The following is a 17,823-nucleotide window of genomic DNA, read 5'->3' on the forward strand; positions in this document are numbered from 1 at the left end:
GAGCACTGTGCCAGCCGCTATGATAGGAACACTTGGGTTTCCTGAGCCTGTAAAATTCATTCATTCATCTAGGGAAGATTTACTGAGGGCCTGCTGTTTGCCAGGCATAATGCCAGGTGCTTTGAGCAGATACAAAACCACGGTCCCTGCTCTCCAGGCACTCACTGCAGAATGCATTACAAGTTTTCAAGAAGAAGGGTCTGTCTCCTGACTGCTCGCCCCACCCCTACTCTTGCAACCATGTAATCATTGCCTCCGCCACTTCTAATAAGTTTGAATGCTATTCAGAGTAGATTTGGTGAGAACGGAAGGGAAACAGAAAACATAAGAATGAGAGTGGGATCTAGACCAGGGATAAGAATGAAAGTTGGCCTGGAATTTTGGCTAGGCGGGGGGGATGCTGCCAGAAGTTCTGTCTGGGCGTTGTAGCTGTTATGTCACAGATTCCATTCAGCTGCTTCCTAAGCTGGTAATTCTGAAAGTTACACTGGAAAAGAATGTAACTGGCACCAGCTTAACTTGGCACACTGCTGAGATGTGCTGTAGAGGTTGCTATATCCCTGCAGTTCTCAGAAGTACAGCCCTGCACACACGCAGCCCTCTGAGGCCATGACTTGAGGCCAGCTCCCTCCCACTGACCTACATTCACTCCTGTATTGTGCCAGCTCTGGGAGCTGAGGAGTGCTCATCAGTGGCACAAGCTCCAGCACAGTGCAGGGCCAAGGGAGTCAGTAATCCCGGGAAAGCTGGCCTTGCTTCATCTGCTCACATGTGGATCTCATTGAATGAAGAGAGGGCAAACACTGGGTGGCCAGAACCAAAAAGGGATTTACCCTTGGCAGTTTTCCTTCTTGATAGTTTCCAAACCATACCACTGCATAGACTAAAATAAGGATTTATCCAACCATTGTCTCTCCCCATCTGACCAGCAGTCTTGTCTATAGGGCTATCTCCCCGCAAACACTGAGAGGAGGAAGTTGACCCTGCAGCGGAAGCGGGAGGAATATTTTGGCTTCATTGAACAGTATTATGACTCTCGAAATGAGGAACATCACCAGGATACCTACAGACAGGTACAGTCATCCCCAGCTGCCTTTTCGCTTACCAGTCTTACTCTTTAGGTATGTCTCGTGGTAGCGCTCTCAGGGCACAGGATTTCCAAGTCTTCAGGCTGTGGTATACTGGTTAGGAGTTAAATTTATCCTCAAAACCTTTTCTCCTCTTTTCATTCAGCAGCTCTGATTTTAGCCATTTTAAATAGACTTTTTTGGCACTAGTCAGTGGCAGTGCTTCTCAAACTTTAATGAACATACAAATCACCCAGGATCTTAATAAGATCTCATCTAGAGATTATGAGAAAATGCAGATTCTGAGTCAGTGGGTCTTGGGTAAAGCCTGCAGTTCTAACATGCTCCCTGGTGATGCTGCTGCTGCTGGTCCACCAACCACACTGTGAGTAGTAAGATTTATTGAGCATGGAGAGAAAAGAAAAGCTCACTTAGTAGCGGTCCAGTTCCTCTGGACTATGACATCAGTATTCTTTCGGCAGCTTCAGTACTGGTTCGGCACCTATGACTGTCTGTAGGAGCTGTAGCTGTCAGTAGTCTTGTCAGGGAGTCTTCCGTCATTGCCCATAGCAGTCCTCATGGTCTGTGGAAAGGTTTGCTCCCAGCATCACATGTGGAGGGAGGAGAAGAGTAGGCCAGGCGTTGCAGAAAGTGGAAGGTGGGCAGCTATCTACAACAAGCCTCAAGAGCTGAAGTAGCCTCTGCTGCTGCTGCTGCTGCCGCCGCCGCCGCCGCCACAGTCTTTTGCATAGTTAGACTGAGCATTGGGAAATCTCCGAGTTGAAATGGACCAGATCAATGTCTTAGGTGACAGAAGTAAGAACTTCCAGCTTCGGTTACTAAAGGGCAACTCCTTTTGGTCCATCCCCACTTCTTTTTTTTTTTTTTAATTTGAGATGGAGTCTCGCTCAGTTGCCCAGGCTAGAGTGCAGTGGTACGATCTTGGCTCACTGCAGTCTCCACCTCCTGGGTTCAAGTGATTCTCCTGCCTCAGCTTCCCGAGTAGCCAGGATTACAGGCATGTGCCACCATGCTCAGCTAATTCTTATATTTTTAGTGGAGACAGGGTTTCACCATGTTAGCCAGGCTGGTCTCAAACTCCTGACGTCAAGTGATCCGCCCACCTCAGCCTTCCAAAGTGCTGGGATTACAAGCATGAGCCACTACCCCTGGCCCTTCCCCACTTCTTATATGTCATGACTTCATAAAGAAGTCCTTCTCTGGTTCCCTGTTTTAGGACATTTTTGCAGCTTTCTGAGCTCTTTTAGTTCTTAGAAACTGTTGATAAGTAAGATTCTAAAAGAAAGGTATCTACTTGGATCGCACCTGCTGCATACATGCCCAGCCCAGATTGAAACAGACTTCAGAGCAGTAAGAAAAACCCCTTAGGCTGTGAAGCCTATTGCCATTTGACTTAAGTGGTTTCTACTGAGAGGTCTCACTGTTCAATATGCTACTGCTATCATGGAAATATGTTCCACATGGGCAGGTAGGTATAACTAGATTTTTTTCTGTGTTAGTCACGCCTTTCTGAAGATAAATTGAGCTCTTTTACAACTTTGATTCCCGTTTCTTTAAAAATAAAATTAACAACTGGCTGGGCGTGGCGGCTCATGCCTGTAATCCCAGCACTTTGGGAGGCTGAGGCGGGCAGATCACCTGAGGTCAGGAGTTCAAGACCAACCTGGACAACATGATGAAACCCCATCTCTACTAAAATACAAAAAATAGTCGGGCATGATGGTGGGTGCCTGTAATCCCAGCTACTCGGTAGGCTGAGACAGGAGAATCGCCTGAACCCGGGAGACCGTGGTTGCAGTGAGCCGAGATCGCGCCACTGCATTCCAGCCTGGGCGGCTGAGTGAGACTCCATCTCAAAAAAAAAAAAAATTTGTCAAAAGAACAAACTGGCATTTGTGTTTTTGGACTTGCCTTCTATTTTTCAGATTCACATTGACATTCCAAGGACGAATCCTCTCATTCCGCTGTTCCAGCAACCACTTGTACAAGAGGTGAGGGAATTACTTACTGTTCTTTGGTGCTTCTCCCCACATAGTTCTCTGGTACCTGTTTACAGGTTTGCAGCTAATCCTAATAGTACCCTATGTTCATCTGTGCAGCTTTGGTTCATTCAGAGCACGGTTTCATGCATTCTCATTTGATCTTCATAACAACCTGTGAGCGGAGTAACGTTCTGAAAGGCTGAGAAACTTGCTCAGCATCTTGAGGCTACCTGGTGGCAGAATGAAGAACCCACATCTTAGAATTCCTATTCCTGTATTTGCTCTACTGTATCAAGCTTTAAGTAGTGATTTTGTAGATTGTGGTAAAATATACATAATATAAAATTGCTGTCTTAACCATTTTTTAGTGTACAGCTCAGTGGCATTAAGTACAGTCACATTGTTGTATGACCGTCATCACCATCCACTTCCAGAACATTTTTCATCTTCCCAAACTGAAACTCTGTACCCATTAAATATTAACTCCCTTCTCCAGCAGCCTCCATTCGATTTGTCTCTAAGAGTTTGGCTACTCCAGGTACCTCAAATAAGTGGAATCATACAATATTTGTCCTTTTGTGACTTTGTGACTGGACTGTTTCGCTTAGCATAATGTCTTTAAGGTTCATCCCTATTGTTGCAAGTGTCCATTTCCTTCCTTTTAAAAGGCTGAATAATATTCCATTGTACATATGTAACACATACTGTTGAGCCATTCATCTGTCAGTGGACGCATGGGTTGCTTTTACCTTTTGGCCATTGTGAGTAATGCTGCTGCTAGTATGGGTATGTGACTGTCTGTTTGCGTCCCTGTTTTAAATTCTTTTGTGTATATAATCAGAAGTGGAATTAATAGTTATATTTTGAGACCCAGTAAGTTAATGAAGTACATGGAAAGTGTCAGCGGGACGATTATGTTTTGACTCAAGCAGTAACTATAACCTTAAGATTAGGGACTTCCTTTGCAGCTTTACAGTAGCCAGCACACTGTTAGTGCTCTTTGAACGGAACTTTCAGTTCTCAGAGAGGGATGGCGGTTAAAATGCTGAAAATAATTTCCATTTGACTTTGGGTTATATTTATAATTTTGTTTAAATATAGATGTCTCCACTAGTGGGATCCCTCATGACTTACCCATTGCATAAGGAAGATTTTGAGGGTAACATTGTTATTTTACCTAGGAGATTCAGCTCAAAGGAAGCTAAAAAGCCATTCTCGATCCCTTTATTCTCCCATACCATTTTCCATGGCTCAGCCCTGCTTATTTCTCATTTTAACTTGGAGATTTTCAGATACTTTTCTTTTACCTGTGCATGCTTACTCTAAATTTGGAGATGGGGAAAGTAGTCAGTTTAAAAGGCTTCTCAGGCCAGGTGCAGTGGCTCACGCCTGTAATCCCAGCACTTGGGGAGGCTGAGGTGGGCAGATCACCTGAGTTCGGGAGTTCAAGACCAGCCTAACCAACATGGAGGAACCCCTGTCTCTACTAAAAATACAAAATTAGCTGGGCATTATTGTGGGATCCTGTAATCCCAGCTACTCAGGAGGCTGAGGCAGGAGAATTGCTTGAACCTGGGAGGCGGAGCTTGCAGTGAGTTGAGATCGCACCATTGCACTCCAGCCTGGGCAACAAGAGCGAAACTCCATTTCAAAAAAAAAACCAAAAGGCTTCTCAGCCAGGCATGGTGACTAACTCCTATAATCCCAGCACTTTGGGAAGCCAAGGCCAGAGGGATTGCTTGAGCCCAGGAGTTTGAGACCAGTCTGGGTAACATAGTGAGACCCTGTCTCAAAAAAATTTACAAAATTAGCCAGGCATGATGGTGTGTGCTTGCAGTCCCAGCTACTCAGGAGGCTGAGGTGGGAGGATCTCATGAGCCCAGGTGGTCAAAGCTGCAACAAGCCATGATTGTGCCACTGCACTCCAGCCTGGGTTTTTGAGACACTGGTCTCAAAAAAAAAAAAAAAAAAAGATGGGGCGGGGTGGCTTCTCTTAGTAGTGCATCCTGAATATAAACATGGGAACTCAAACTTTATTTTTCCCATTTTCCCTGAATTACCTTTTCATCTAGCAGGCTACAGTCATCTTTAAAATCTTTTTTAATTTTAATTTTTTTTAAGAGACAGGGTCTCACTCTGTCGCTCGACCTAGAGTGCAATGGCATGATCATAGCTCACTGCGGCCTTTACCTCCTGGGCTCAAGCTCCTGCCTCAGCTTCCCAAGTAGCTGGGGCTACAATCATGCACCACCTCACCTGGGTAATTTTTTTTGAATAATTTTTTGTAGAGGTGAGGTCTTGCTTGTTGCCCAGGTCTGGTTTTGAACCCCTGGCCTCAAGCAATCTTCCCGTTTCTGCCTCTCAAAATGCTGGAATTACAAGGTGTGAGCCACCATCCAGTCTTCAGTTGCCTTAAACAGAGTAAAAATGCCAACTGAGGAGCAAAGAACGAAGTAACACTGAATACAGAAAGGCTTGCTTTGAAAACCTGAAAGATACTTGAGAATTGACTATAGTATATAGGAATTACCCACACCAGTAGAAGAAACATAGGAAAACCTCCAGGGGTTCTCCTGTCTGCTCCTCTCTATAAAGCAGGATTATCCCAGACTTTTTTCTGTAGTGAACATCCCGTGGTCTCCCCTGATTACCAGGCTTGGTCCTCTTCAGTTTCCATCTCTTTGGCCATTTCACTTGTATGGTGTGAGTGTGTCTGTGTTATCCCACCTTTACTAGAGAGAGATTATCACAGGTCTCCTGATTCTGAACAGCTAGCTTCCATATACTTGGCCATTGTTACAGCCAGGTACCAAGGATTTGAGTATTTACAAGGGGCTGATCATATAGAGTGGAAACCCTTCTAAGTTCTTTGGAAAGACCAACCTGGAGGAGCTTTTTAACAGGCATCTAGACAGCCCAGGTCACAAGAAGTGCAAAGAGAGAGTGAGGCAGGGAATTCTTGAGGTTTTTCTGAACATGATGGTTCTAGCTTTGGCTGCATTTTCAAGGTAGAAATGCAGAGGGGTCATTTAGCAACAGAGAGGAAACAGAGTGTAAGAGCGCTCCATTAGAGTGTTGGGCCTAATACAAATGAGGGTACTATTCCCTTTCCTTAACCACACAAAGCAAATGGGTAGGTCTAGTGAAGGCAGAGAGCCAGCTCCCTTCAAGGGAGGGCTTTGTTCTCACTGCCTATAAAGGCAGCAGTGTTGACAGTGAAAGAAACCGTTTTTCAGCTCTGTTTGCCAGCTGTAGACACAACTATCTCTGACACAGGGGCTGGGAAGCATCTTTTATGTGTCTCTAGATCCTCTACGTTCATCTACCAGATAACCATCTCCAAAAACCATATAACCATTTCCTGTTTATTGGTCTCCTTGGGAGGTTTTTCTCCCTTGCACCTGCTTGAGAGGGCCTCTTGAATCTGATGCAGAGGTGACTGGCTGAGATTCTTCTGAGTCCATGTGCTTTCTAATCTCCTACCTATCATCTACGTGTGCTCACCATCACCTCTGCCATCCCTCTCGTGTGGTCCACAGAGACACGAGGCAGCCCAGACAAAACCAGTCTCAAGAATGTGTCAGACTCAGGAGTTGTGGTCACCAGGATGAAACCAGGCAATGGTTATCATCAGGTTGAGAGAAGATGGGGAGAAGCTCAGAGGGCCTAATGAAAGTGAGGGCAGTATAGTTGAATGGGACAGAGGCATGATTCTCTAAAGGGACCATGAAGACCTTTCCTTTGTCCTCAGCCTGGGCCTCTGGCTTCTTACAGCTAATATGCTAAACCTCATGGCTTTGCCCATGGGGGCACTGGCTGGTTCCTCTGTTCCCAGCTGTAGGAATCCATAGGATTTTGTTTATTTGACTTCCTATCCCTAGCAAACGTCTGAGTTGCATCCTGATATGTGAAGTGACTTCCTGCAATGTATAGACTGTCACTTGGTCCTAGTCAGGCTGGGTCAGAATTAAATCTAGACCTCCTTCCTTCTCAGCAGGGAGAGGGGAGGGTGTTAGAAAAGGTATTTCCTCTATAAATCCTATAATGACCCCCCAAAAATTAGAAAAAAGTATCAGAACTAGGATGTTCTGATATCTTGCTCTTGGAAATAGGAAACAGTATCTACAGATGAGAATGTGGTGGCTTGAATTAACAGCATTCATCCCAAATGTTTTCTAAGTCATTTGGGATGCTGTTCTTTCCTTTTTCCAATTTTATATTGTGGTGACCAGATAATGAAGAAATGAATAAAGGGCTAGAAGTAATCCACCCCTACTTGAAAACAATTAGTGTATTAGAAACTTTTTGTATTTATATACTTCATCTCACAGTATTTTAAAATTTTCCTGAAAATTCTACACCAATCCAGAGGTAAATTGTGAAGTAGGTAAATGGAGGGAGTGTGTCCCCATGATTTAACACTCGTGTCTTTCTTTCTCATTTTCCTAGATCTTTGAAAGAATTCTATTTATTTGGGCCATCCGACACCCTGCCAGTGGGTATGTCCAGGGAATTAATGACCTGGTCACTCCATTCTTTGTCGTCTTCCTCTCAGAATATGTGGGTAAGAAGCATTAGTACCAAGTTGAACAAGCTATTGCTCTTTCTTATCTGCCATCTGTCTGTCTGTTTTTCCCCAGAGTGCAGTGGGTATGCCTTGCTGGAAAATAGATAGTGCCTTTCAATACACAGCCAAAACTACTTTTAACAGCAGTTGCTGCCTGGAGTTTATCTCTTACGATGGTCACAGATCTCACCTAAAAAGACCTGCTTTGTCACAAGAATGACCACATTGATATATTTATGTTCTGTGGTTTGATGCTTTATTTGAGATTATTTTAGGATTATTTTGAACTTGTTTCCAATGCAGGCCCTCATCCATGTAAACTGGAATTTTAGATTGGACATCAGGCCTGCATATTCCAGTTTACTTGCTATATCTTAGGAACAGGATGTGGATGTGCAGAGGACAAAAGGTTGTGGCACCAGAACCCAGCACGTGTGGGAAATGATGGAACAGGCCAATGAGAACTCCAGGACCTTGATTTCTCCCCACTCCCTCTTCACCTCTCACCCCACTGCATTTTTGTCACTTTGGAGAGAGATTAGATTTCATGGTTTTCTTGTAGTCCCAGGCACTGCCAGCTAGCCAGCCTAAAGTAAGCAAAGTCTTAAAGAAGCTGAGGATCCTGTGTTTCTCCTTTTTGGTTTCCTTAAACATGTTCTGAGAGAGTCACAGGAAAACCCATCCGCCATGGCCTGATGCTTTGTTTCCTTAGGTAAGGAGAAGCTCATATAGGAATAAGAACATCGAAAGGGATCTTAGAAGAAAGCCATTCATCTAATCCTTCATTTCACTGATAAATTGTGAGATTCTCTGTCTCCTTATTAGTGGTAGAGCTAGAACTAAAACCATTTTCTTTAGACTCTGAGGGTGGTAGATGATTGTGGTTTTTGGAGGAAGCCATTTGGAGAGGTTGTGGGGTTGGGTAATGAGAATTGGGTGACAGTGGGGCTCTTATGAGGGGAGAGCATGAGAAATGTCTCACTTGGTCTATCTTATCCAGGTTTTCTGATGGGGCTCAAATGGATGATGAGATCTTTCATGAGACAATCTCAAAAAGTTAAGGCAACTGACTAAGAAAGCTTTTTCTAGAGGACTTTTTACCCCCTCCCAGCCTCCCTTAATAGATCAACTTTTTGAAGCAGCGTAATTCTACTATGTTGTTTAATTTTTATCAAGAGAGTAGTTCAGCTGATCTGTGGGGATTTTTTACTTGCTTCTTTCAGTAGTAATTTTCTAAGATAGTATTGAAGGATGAGCCTAGGATGGTATTAATCCATTCATTAATATGCATTTGAAGTCTAAATGCTATCATGAAATCTTGCTAACAGTGTTATGCCAGTTAAGATTAATCCTCAGCAGCTGTAGTTCTGATGAAATATTTAATTATCTTGTTAGCTACCATTTATATTTTGTTCCAAGCATGTCTTCACTTTCTTCAGGTGCCCATCCCATTACTGCTTCAACCCCATCAAGCAGTGTGCCTTTCTGTGATAGATATGATTGCTTTCTGATCTTGGTACAGGCATATCTTGTTTTACTGAACTTTGCAGGAATTGCATTTTTATAAATTGAAGATTTATGGCAACCCTGCATCGAACAAATCTGTCAGTGCCATTTTTCCAAAAGCATGTGTTCACTTCGTGTCTCTGTGTCATATTCTGGTAATTCTCACAGTATTTTAAACTTTTCATTATTATTATATCCGTCATGGTCATCTGTGATCAGTGAACTTTGACGTTACTATTGTAATTCTTTCAGGGTGCCCTGAACTGCCTCTATATAAGACAGTGAACTTAATTTATAAATGTTGTATGTGTTTTCACTGCTCCACCGGCTGGTCCTTCCCCATCTCCCTCTCCTTGGGCCTCCCTAGTCCCTGAGACACAACAATATTCAAATTAGGTCAATTAGTAACTCTGCAATGGCTTGTAAGTGTTCAAGGGAAAGGAAGAGTTACATGTCTCTCACTTTAAATTAAAAGCTCTAAATGGTTAAGCTTAGTGAAGAAGGCATGTCAAAAGCGGAGGAGGCAGGCTGAAAGCTATGCCTCGTGTGCCAGTGTGCTGTATTGTGAGCAAAGTCAAAGTTATTGAAGGAAATTAAAAATGCTACTCCAGTGAACACACAAATAATTAGAGAGCGAAATAGCCTTATCGCTGATATGGAGAAAGTTTAGTGTTCTGGATAGATCAAACCAGCCACAGCATTCTCTCAATCCAAAGCTTAACCCAGAGCAAGGCCTTAACTCTGTTCACTTCCATAAAGGCCAAGAGGTGAGGAAGCTGCAGAAGAAAAGTTTGAAGCTCACAGAAGTTGGCTTTCATGAAGTTTAAGGAAAGAAGCCATCTCCATAACATGAAAGTGAAGCAACAAGTGCTAATGTAGGAACCGCAGAAGTGATCCGGAAGATCTAGCTAAGACCATTGACAAAGGTGGTACACTAAACCGCAGATTTTCAGTACAGACAAAACAGCCTTCTCTTGGAAAAAGATGCCATCCAGGACTTTCTTTTTTAAATTTAATTATTTTTTTAAGAGACAGTGGCATGACCTTAGCACACTATAACCTTATTCTCTGGCTAAAGCAATCCTCCTGCCTTCTGAGTAGCTAGAACTGCAGAGGCACACCCACTGCACCTGGCTAAATTAAAAAAAAAATTTTTTTTGTAGAGTGGGAGTCTTGGTATGTTGTCCAGGCTGATCTTGAACTCATGGCTCAAGTGTCCCTCCCATCTTGGCCTCCTGAGTAGTTGGGATTACAAGTATATAGTAGCCACTATGGCCAGCCTGCTATCTAGGACTTGGATAGCTAGAGAGGAATATTAAATGCCTGGCTTCAAAGGACAGGCTATTTCTTTCTAGGGGCTAAGGCACCTGATGACTTTAAGTTGAAGTTCATGCTCATTTACCATTCCAAAAACCCTGGGGCCACTAAGAATTATGCAAAATATACTCTGCCTATGCTTTATAAGTGGAAAAACAAAGCTCGGATGACAGGACATCTATTTATAGCATGGTTTACTGAATATTTTAAGGCCACTGTTGAGATCTCTTGCTCACAAAAAAAGATTTCTCTCAAAATATCAGTGTCCATTGACAATAAATGTAGACACCTGAGAGCTCTGATGGAGCGCCACAAGGAGATTAATGTTTTCATACCTAACACAACATCTGTTCCGCAGCCTGTGGATCAAGGAGTCATTTCAACTGCCGAGTCTTATTATTTAAGAAATATATTTAGTAATTTAGTAAAGCTATAGCTGACATACTTTCTTGAGATGGAATCTCCTCCTGGTGAAGATGCTGTGGACATTTGAAATGACAACAAAGGATTTAGAATATTACATAAACTCAATTGTAAAGCAGTGGCAGGGTTTGAGAAGGTCAACTTTAATTTTTTTTTTTACATGTATTTATTTATTTATTTGGAGACAGGGTCTCACTCTGTTGCCCAGGCTGGAATGCAGTGGTATAATCAATCATAGCTCAAACAGTAACCTCAAACTCTTGGGCTTAAGTGATTCTCCTGCCTTAGCCTCCTGAGTAGCTAGGACTACAGGTATGCACCACCATACCCAGCTAATTTTTCTATTTTTTTGTAGAGATGGGGGTCTCATTGTGTTGCCCACACTCATCTTTAATTCCTGGCCTCACACAGTCCTTCTGCCTCAGCCTCCCAAAGGAGTGAGCCACCACACCTGGCCGAATTGACTTCATTAATTTTTTTTTTAGATACATAGAAAGTCTGGTTTTATTTTCAGCTTTACATTTTTGTCAAGTGCAAGGTGAGCCAGCTAAGATAGAAATATTCCAATAATGACTGAAGTAATAACTTCTGCTGGCATGTTTTCTGAGTCTCCATTTCCTCCCTTGATATTCATCCAAATAATAAAAGAAACACATTGTAGTTGAGTTTACTATTATCAATGGCACTCTCATCAAGGTTCTTACAGATCAAATAAGGTTTATTAGCTGAGATTTACTTTGTGGCTCCTCTCCGATGCCACTGATTCCCTGGTCTGTTCCCCAGCCAAAGTTCCACATGGCTGGGGAGGCCTCACAATTATGGCAGAAGACGAATAAGGAGCAAAGTCACATCTTATATGGTGGCAGACAAGAGACTGACCTCAGTTTTGAAAGAAGTTCTACTGTGGGTGCAATGCTATCAGATAGAATCACACACTACGGAGAAATCTTTTGTGGAAGAAAAAGTTAATCAGTGTGGCCAAGTTCACTACTGTCTTGTTTAAGAAATTGTCACAGCCAGCCCAGCCCTTAGCAATCACCATCCTGATCAGTCAGCAGCCGTCAACATTGAGGCAAGATCCTCTACCAGCAAAAAGATTATGACTCACTGAAGACTCAGATGATCGTTAGCATTTTTTAACAATAAAATATTATTTACTAATTAGCAGGGTATGGTGGCATGCATCTGTAATCTCAACTACTGGAGAGGTTGAAGCAGGAGAATTGCTTGAACCCAGGAGGCAGAGGTTGCAGTGAGCTGAGATCATGCCACTGCACTCCTGCCTGGGCAACTGAGGGAGACTCTATCTCAAAAAATAATAATAAATAAAAGATAAAGTATTATGTGTTTGTTGATTGGTTGATTGAGACAGGGTCTCATTCTGTCACCCAGGCTGGAGTGCAGTGGCATGATCATGGGCTCAAGCTATCCTCTCCTGGGCTCAAGCTATCCTCTCACCTCAGCGTCCCAGGTAGTTGGAACTACAGGGGCATGCCATCACATTTGGCTATTTTGTTGTATTTTTTGTAGAGATGAGTTTTTGCCATGTTGCCCAGGCTTGTCTTGAACTCCTGAACTCAAGTAATTCTCCCTCCTCAGCCTCCCAAAGTGTCGAGATTACAGGCGTGAGCCACCATGCCTGGTCTCAATTTTGTTTTATCTAAACCTCTATCCATTCTCTACCCTCTCACCATTGTGAATTATTTTGAAGCAAATCTCAGTGTCAAACATCATATAATTTTATGCATAAATATATGTTCATGTATGTCTCTGAAAGGTACATATATGTATACACACATACATATGCGCACACACATATATTATACATACATACATGATATATACAAAATACTTTTTTTGTTTGTTTTTTTAGATGGAGTCTCACTCTGTCACCCAGACTGGAGTGCAGTGGCATGATCTCAGTTCACTGCAACCTCCATCTCCCAGGCTCAAGCAATCCTCCCACCTCAGCCTCCAGAGTAGTTGGGACTACAGGCTCTCACCACCATGCCTGGCTAATTTTTGTATTTTTTTGTAGAGACAGAGTTTAGCCTTGTTGCCCAGGCTGGTGCTGAACTCCTGGGCTCAAGTCATTTGGCCTCCCAAAGTTCTGAGATTATAGGCGTGAGCCACTGCACCTGGCCAAAGACATATTTTTTAAAACATACAGCCATCATGCAAGTTACAAGTACATAGTAGCCACTATGGCCAGCCTGCTATCTAGGACTTTCATAGTAATGCAAATTACAGGTACGTAGTAGCCGCAAGCAGTAGCATTATGCTGGTTTTTAAAGTACTTTACTATTTGCAAAGATCTTTGACATACCTGATTTCCTCTAGTAGGGCCCAGTATATCCTTAAGATAGATGTATCACGCCTTTTTATTTATTTATTTATTTTTGAGACAGAGTCTTGCTCTGTTGCCCATGCTGGAGTGCAATGGTATGATCATGGCTCAGTACAACCTCTGCCTACCGGGTTCAAGCGATTCTCCTGCCTTAGCCTCCTGAGTAGCTAGGATTACAGGCATGGACCACCAGGCCCTGGTAATTTTTGTATTTTTAGTAGAGATGGGGTTTCACCATGTTGGTCAGGCTGGTCTCGAACTCCTGACCTCATGATCCGCCTACCTCAGCCTCCCAAAGTGCTGGGATTACAGGCGTGAGCCACCATGTCTGGCCTTATCAAGCCATTTTATAAGGTGAAAAATCCAAGATTCAGGGGTTCAACGAGTTTCTCAAACTCAAACCTAGGTATTTTGTCTTCAATACCTGTGCTTTTCATATGACTTTGTGGTATCTCAACTTCAGTCCTTGTCCTTGGACTTCCAGTGGCTTCACCTATTATATTTAATGCTGTAAAGCAGGCAGTACCTTTCTTACTGCTCCTCGTCTTTTAAAAAAAATTGTGGTAGAAGTATGCTCATTAAAAAAATCAAAACAACATAGAAGTCACACACACACACACACACACACACACACACACCCAAGATAACTACTGTTATTAACTTCTTGTTGTGTGCTCTTCCAGACCTTTTCCTATGTATGGGTGGAGCTGCATTTATTGTTTTCCTTTACTGTGTTCCGAAAGATGAAATCAGGCTATTCATACTGTCCTATATTTTGCTTGTGTTCATTTAAACATATCATATAGTGAGCTTTCCAAGCCCAAACGTATAGATCCACTTCATTATTTTTAGTAATTCTGTTATTTCTATAATAAGGCTTAATCATAGTTTATCTAATTTTTTTCTCTAGAAGGACATTTAAGTTGCCTACAGTTTTTAGCTGTAATAAATAACATTGCAGTGAATATCCTTGTACATATTTTCTTGTGTACTTGTTAAAATATGTATTTATCTGAAAGAGTCCTAGAAGTGAAATTACTAATCCTAAATGCATGCCAAATAGGTACTACTAAATTATAATCCAAAAATGTTTATACCAGTTTGTATTCTAGCCACAAATGTGTGGATGCACTTTTCCTCACGTCCTTAGCAAAACATGTATGGATGATGTCTAGAATATTTCCCCTGTCTAGCAGTAAACCATGGTTCATGTTTCAGTTTTTGTTTCCACTTACTGGTCAATGATACTATGTATCTTTTCTCATCTGTATTATCACCTGTTTCTTTTGTGGTCTGCTTGTTTAATCATTTACCTATTTTATCTAATGGATTATTGATCTGTCTTGTTTTGTAAGAGCTTTTTGTATATTAGATAAATTCATGCTTCATCTGCTATGTGTTAAAAATATTAGGTTGAATCACATGAGTTGTTAATATTCAACCATTTTTTACCCCCCAACATGGGAATTTTATATAGTTCAGCCTAATATTTTCCCCAGACCATTATTTATCTCTTAACTTTGCTAATTGTGTCTCTTTATGTAGAACTTACTAATTTGTATACGGTCAGATTTATCCAGTCAACCAGTATTTATTGAGCTATGTGCCAGGAGATAGATGTGGGCCTGCCCTTGTGGCACTTTCTGTCTGGTAGGAAGGCTCACCAGCATCATCACATAATTGCAAACCGTGATGAAGCCTCTGAAGGAAGCAGCTTCTCCTTTAGGGTTTTTGGATTTGGTATCTTGTTTAGGAGCTCTTTCCTTCCCCACCTCAAGATTATGAAAATACTGGCCAGGCATGGTGGCTCACACCTGTAATCCCAGCACTTTGGGAGGCTGAGGCAGGTGGATCACCTGAGGTCAGGAGTTCAAGACCAGCTTGGCCAACATGGCAAAACCCCATCTCTACTAAAAATACAAAAATTTCACAAGTGTGATGGCAGGTGCCTATAATCCCAGCTACTCAGGAGACTGAGGTGGGAGAATCACTTGAACCTGGGAGGCAGATGTTGCAGTGAGGCAAGATCACACCACTGCACTCCAGCCTAGGTGGTGACAGAGCAAGACTCTGTCTCAAAAAAAAAAATTACAAAAACTCTCACATGTTTTCTTCTAATACTCTTGTGGTTTTAACATTTAACTTTTAAAATTCCATTCGTTATTTATTTTCCGTTATGGTGAGAACTGAGGTTTATAGTTACTATTCCAGTTGCATAGCTAATTATTTTAACACCATTTATAAATAATATACCATCTTTTCACTGATGTGAAATCTCTCTTCATAATATTATATGAATTTCTTTAATTACATGGTTCTGCTGCTTTGTTCAGTTTAATTTCATTTGTCTCCATTTCTATCCAGTACCACAGAGCTTAGATTTTTTTGAGTTTATAAATTTGTTAAATTATTTATTACTAATATTTATCTTTATTTTATTTATGTATTTATTTATTTTTTTGAGATGGAGTCTCATGCTCTTCTACAGGCTGGAGTGCAGTGGTACAATCTCGGCTCACCGGGTTCAAGCAATTCTCCCACCACAGCCTCCTTAACTAAGCTGGGATTACAGGCATGTGCCACCATGCCTGGCTAATTTTTGTATTTTTGAGTAGAGATGGGGTTTTACCATGTTGGCCAGGCTGGTCTGGAACTCCTGGCCTCAACTGATGTACCCATCTTGGCATCCCAAAGTGCTGGGATTATAGGCATGAGCCACCATGTCCGGCCAATTATTTTTTATTAGTGGCTTTTTTAATTCCCCCTAGGGCTAGTCGCTTTCATCTTCCTTTAAAAAAAATATTGTCTTGGTTGTTTTTCCAGTTGAGCTTATTTATTTATTTTTTTTTTTGAGACGGAGTTTCGCTCTTGTTACCCAGGCTGGAGTACAATGGCGCGATCTCGGCTCACCGCAACCTCCGCCTCCTGGGTTCAGGCAATTCTCCTGCCTCAGGCTCCTGAGTAGCTGGGATTACAGGCACGCGCCACCGTGCCCAGCTAATTTTTTTGTGTTTTTAGTAGAGACGGGGGTTTCACCATGTTGACCAGGATGGTCTCGATCTGTTGAGCTCGTGATCCACCCGCCTCGGCCTCCCAAAGTGCTGGGATTACATGAGCTTATTTTTAAATTTTATTTATTTTTAATCTTTTTCTTATAGGGATAAAAGCACTTAATATGAGATCTGCCTTCTTAACAAATTTTGAAGTGCACAATACAGTATTGTTAGCTGTGGGCACAATGTTGTATAGCAGATCTCTGGAACATACTCATCTTGCGTAAAGTTATCAAATTTGTACCCTCTGAACATTAACCATGTGGTTCCCCTCCCTCTGGCCCCTGGCAGCCACCATTTCCGTCTGTTTCTATGAGTTTTGACCTTTTTAGATACCTTATATAAGTGGATTCATACAGTATGTGTCCGAAGAAGTAAGCCAACTTTTATTTCCAGGTTCATCCAGTTGAGCTTGAGAATCAACTTGTCAAATTTAGGAGTGGGGAAGCTTTGCCTAATACAATTTTTATTGGAGTTGCAATAAATTTATAAATTATATTTTCATGAGTTTTTTGGTAACAGCTTTATTTGGATGTACTTCATATACCAAACAATTCACTCATTTAAAGGGCACAGTGAATAATTTTTAGTATATTTACAGTTACATATCACCGCAGTCAATTTTAAAATATTTTTATCACCCCAAAAGGAACCCTCATAGCCTTTAGCGGTCACCCCTGAGCCTGCCATCCCTTGTATCCCTGGGCAACCACTAATCTTCTGTATCTAGGAATTTCCCTATTCTGAACATTTCATATAAATGAATCACACAGTATGGAGTCTTTTGTGTCTGGCTTATTTTACTTAGCATAATGTCTTCAAGATTCATTCATGTCGTAGCACGTGTCAGTACTTCATTCTTTTCTATGGCCAAATATTCTATTTTATGGATATACTACATCTTATTTACCTATCAGTTGCTAGATATAAATTACATTTCAAAGAAATACAGACTTCTCCCCCGCCTCACGCCTTTCTTGAACAGAGATAGATATAATATTGTGGCCATCAAGCATAATTTTCTTGTCTGGGCAATAATGCTTCTCTGCTTCTCTCATGGTGGCATATCTGGATGAGGCAGTTGCCATCAAAGTTTTTTTGCTTTGGCCCTCCTGGTGTGACTCTCCCTATTGCAGAGGCCTGAAGTATCTTTCTTATAGAACAAGCCAGCAGTTGCCCTCGTTATCCTGGACAGGTCTCTCGAGGCAGCCTTACCCCACTTCCCGATCTCACTGATTCATAGCATAGGGGATCTGCCCTAGTAAAGCTGTGGAGTCCACATGTCGTTGGGACATTATTTAGCTTCTCTCATATCTCTTCCCCTACCTATTCTCTGCCACCTCTATCATTTTTAAAAATTAGTACCTGAGGGCTGGGTGCGGTGGCTCACACCTGTAATCCCAGCACTTTGGGACACCAAGGCGGGCAGATCACCTGAGGTTGGGAGTTTGAGACCAGCCTGAACAACATAGAGAAACCCCATCTCTACTAAAAATACAAAATTAGCCGGGAGAGGTGGTGCATGCCTGTAAACCCAGCT

General features: G+C 42.1%; 1 protein-coding gene across 2 annotated transcripts in view; it reads left to right on the forward strand.

The window, feature by feature from the left end:
- TBC1D22B (TBC1 domain family member 22B) overlaps positions 1-17,823 on the forward strand; it is a 78,051-nt gene that overhangs the window by 28,060 nt on the left and 32,168 nt on the right. For both annotated transcript variants that reach the window (XR_013534201.1, XM_002746498.5), the window contains exons 6-8: positions 945-1,073; positions 3,014-3,079; positions 7,520-7,634. Coding sequence is in view for 1 of the 2 variants with exons in the window: in XM_002746498.5 (XP_002746544.1) it covers positions 945-1,073; positions 3,014-3,079; positions 7,520-7,634 (310 nt within the window). In the remaining variant the exon portion in view is untranslated. The remainder of the gene's footprint in view (positions 1-944; positions 1,074-3,013; positions 3,080-7,519; positions 7,635-17,823) is intronic.

This window comes from Callithrix jacchus, chromosome 4 (genome assembly GCF_049354715.1).
Source record: "Callithrix jacchus isolate 240 chromosome 4, calJac240_pri, whole genome shotgun sequence".
Classification (NCBI taxonomy): domain Eukaryota; kingdom Metazoa; phylum Chordata; class Mammalia; order Primates; family Cebidae; genus Callithrix; species Callithrix jacchus.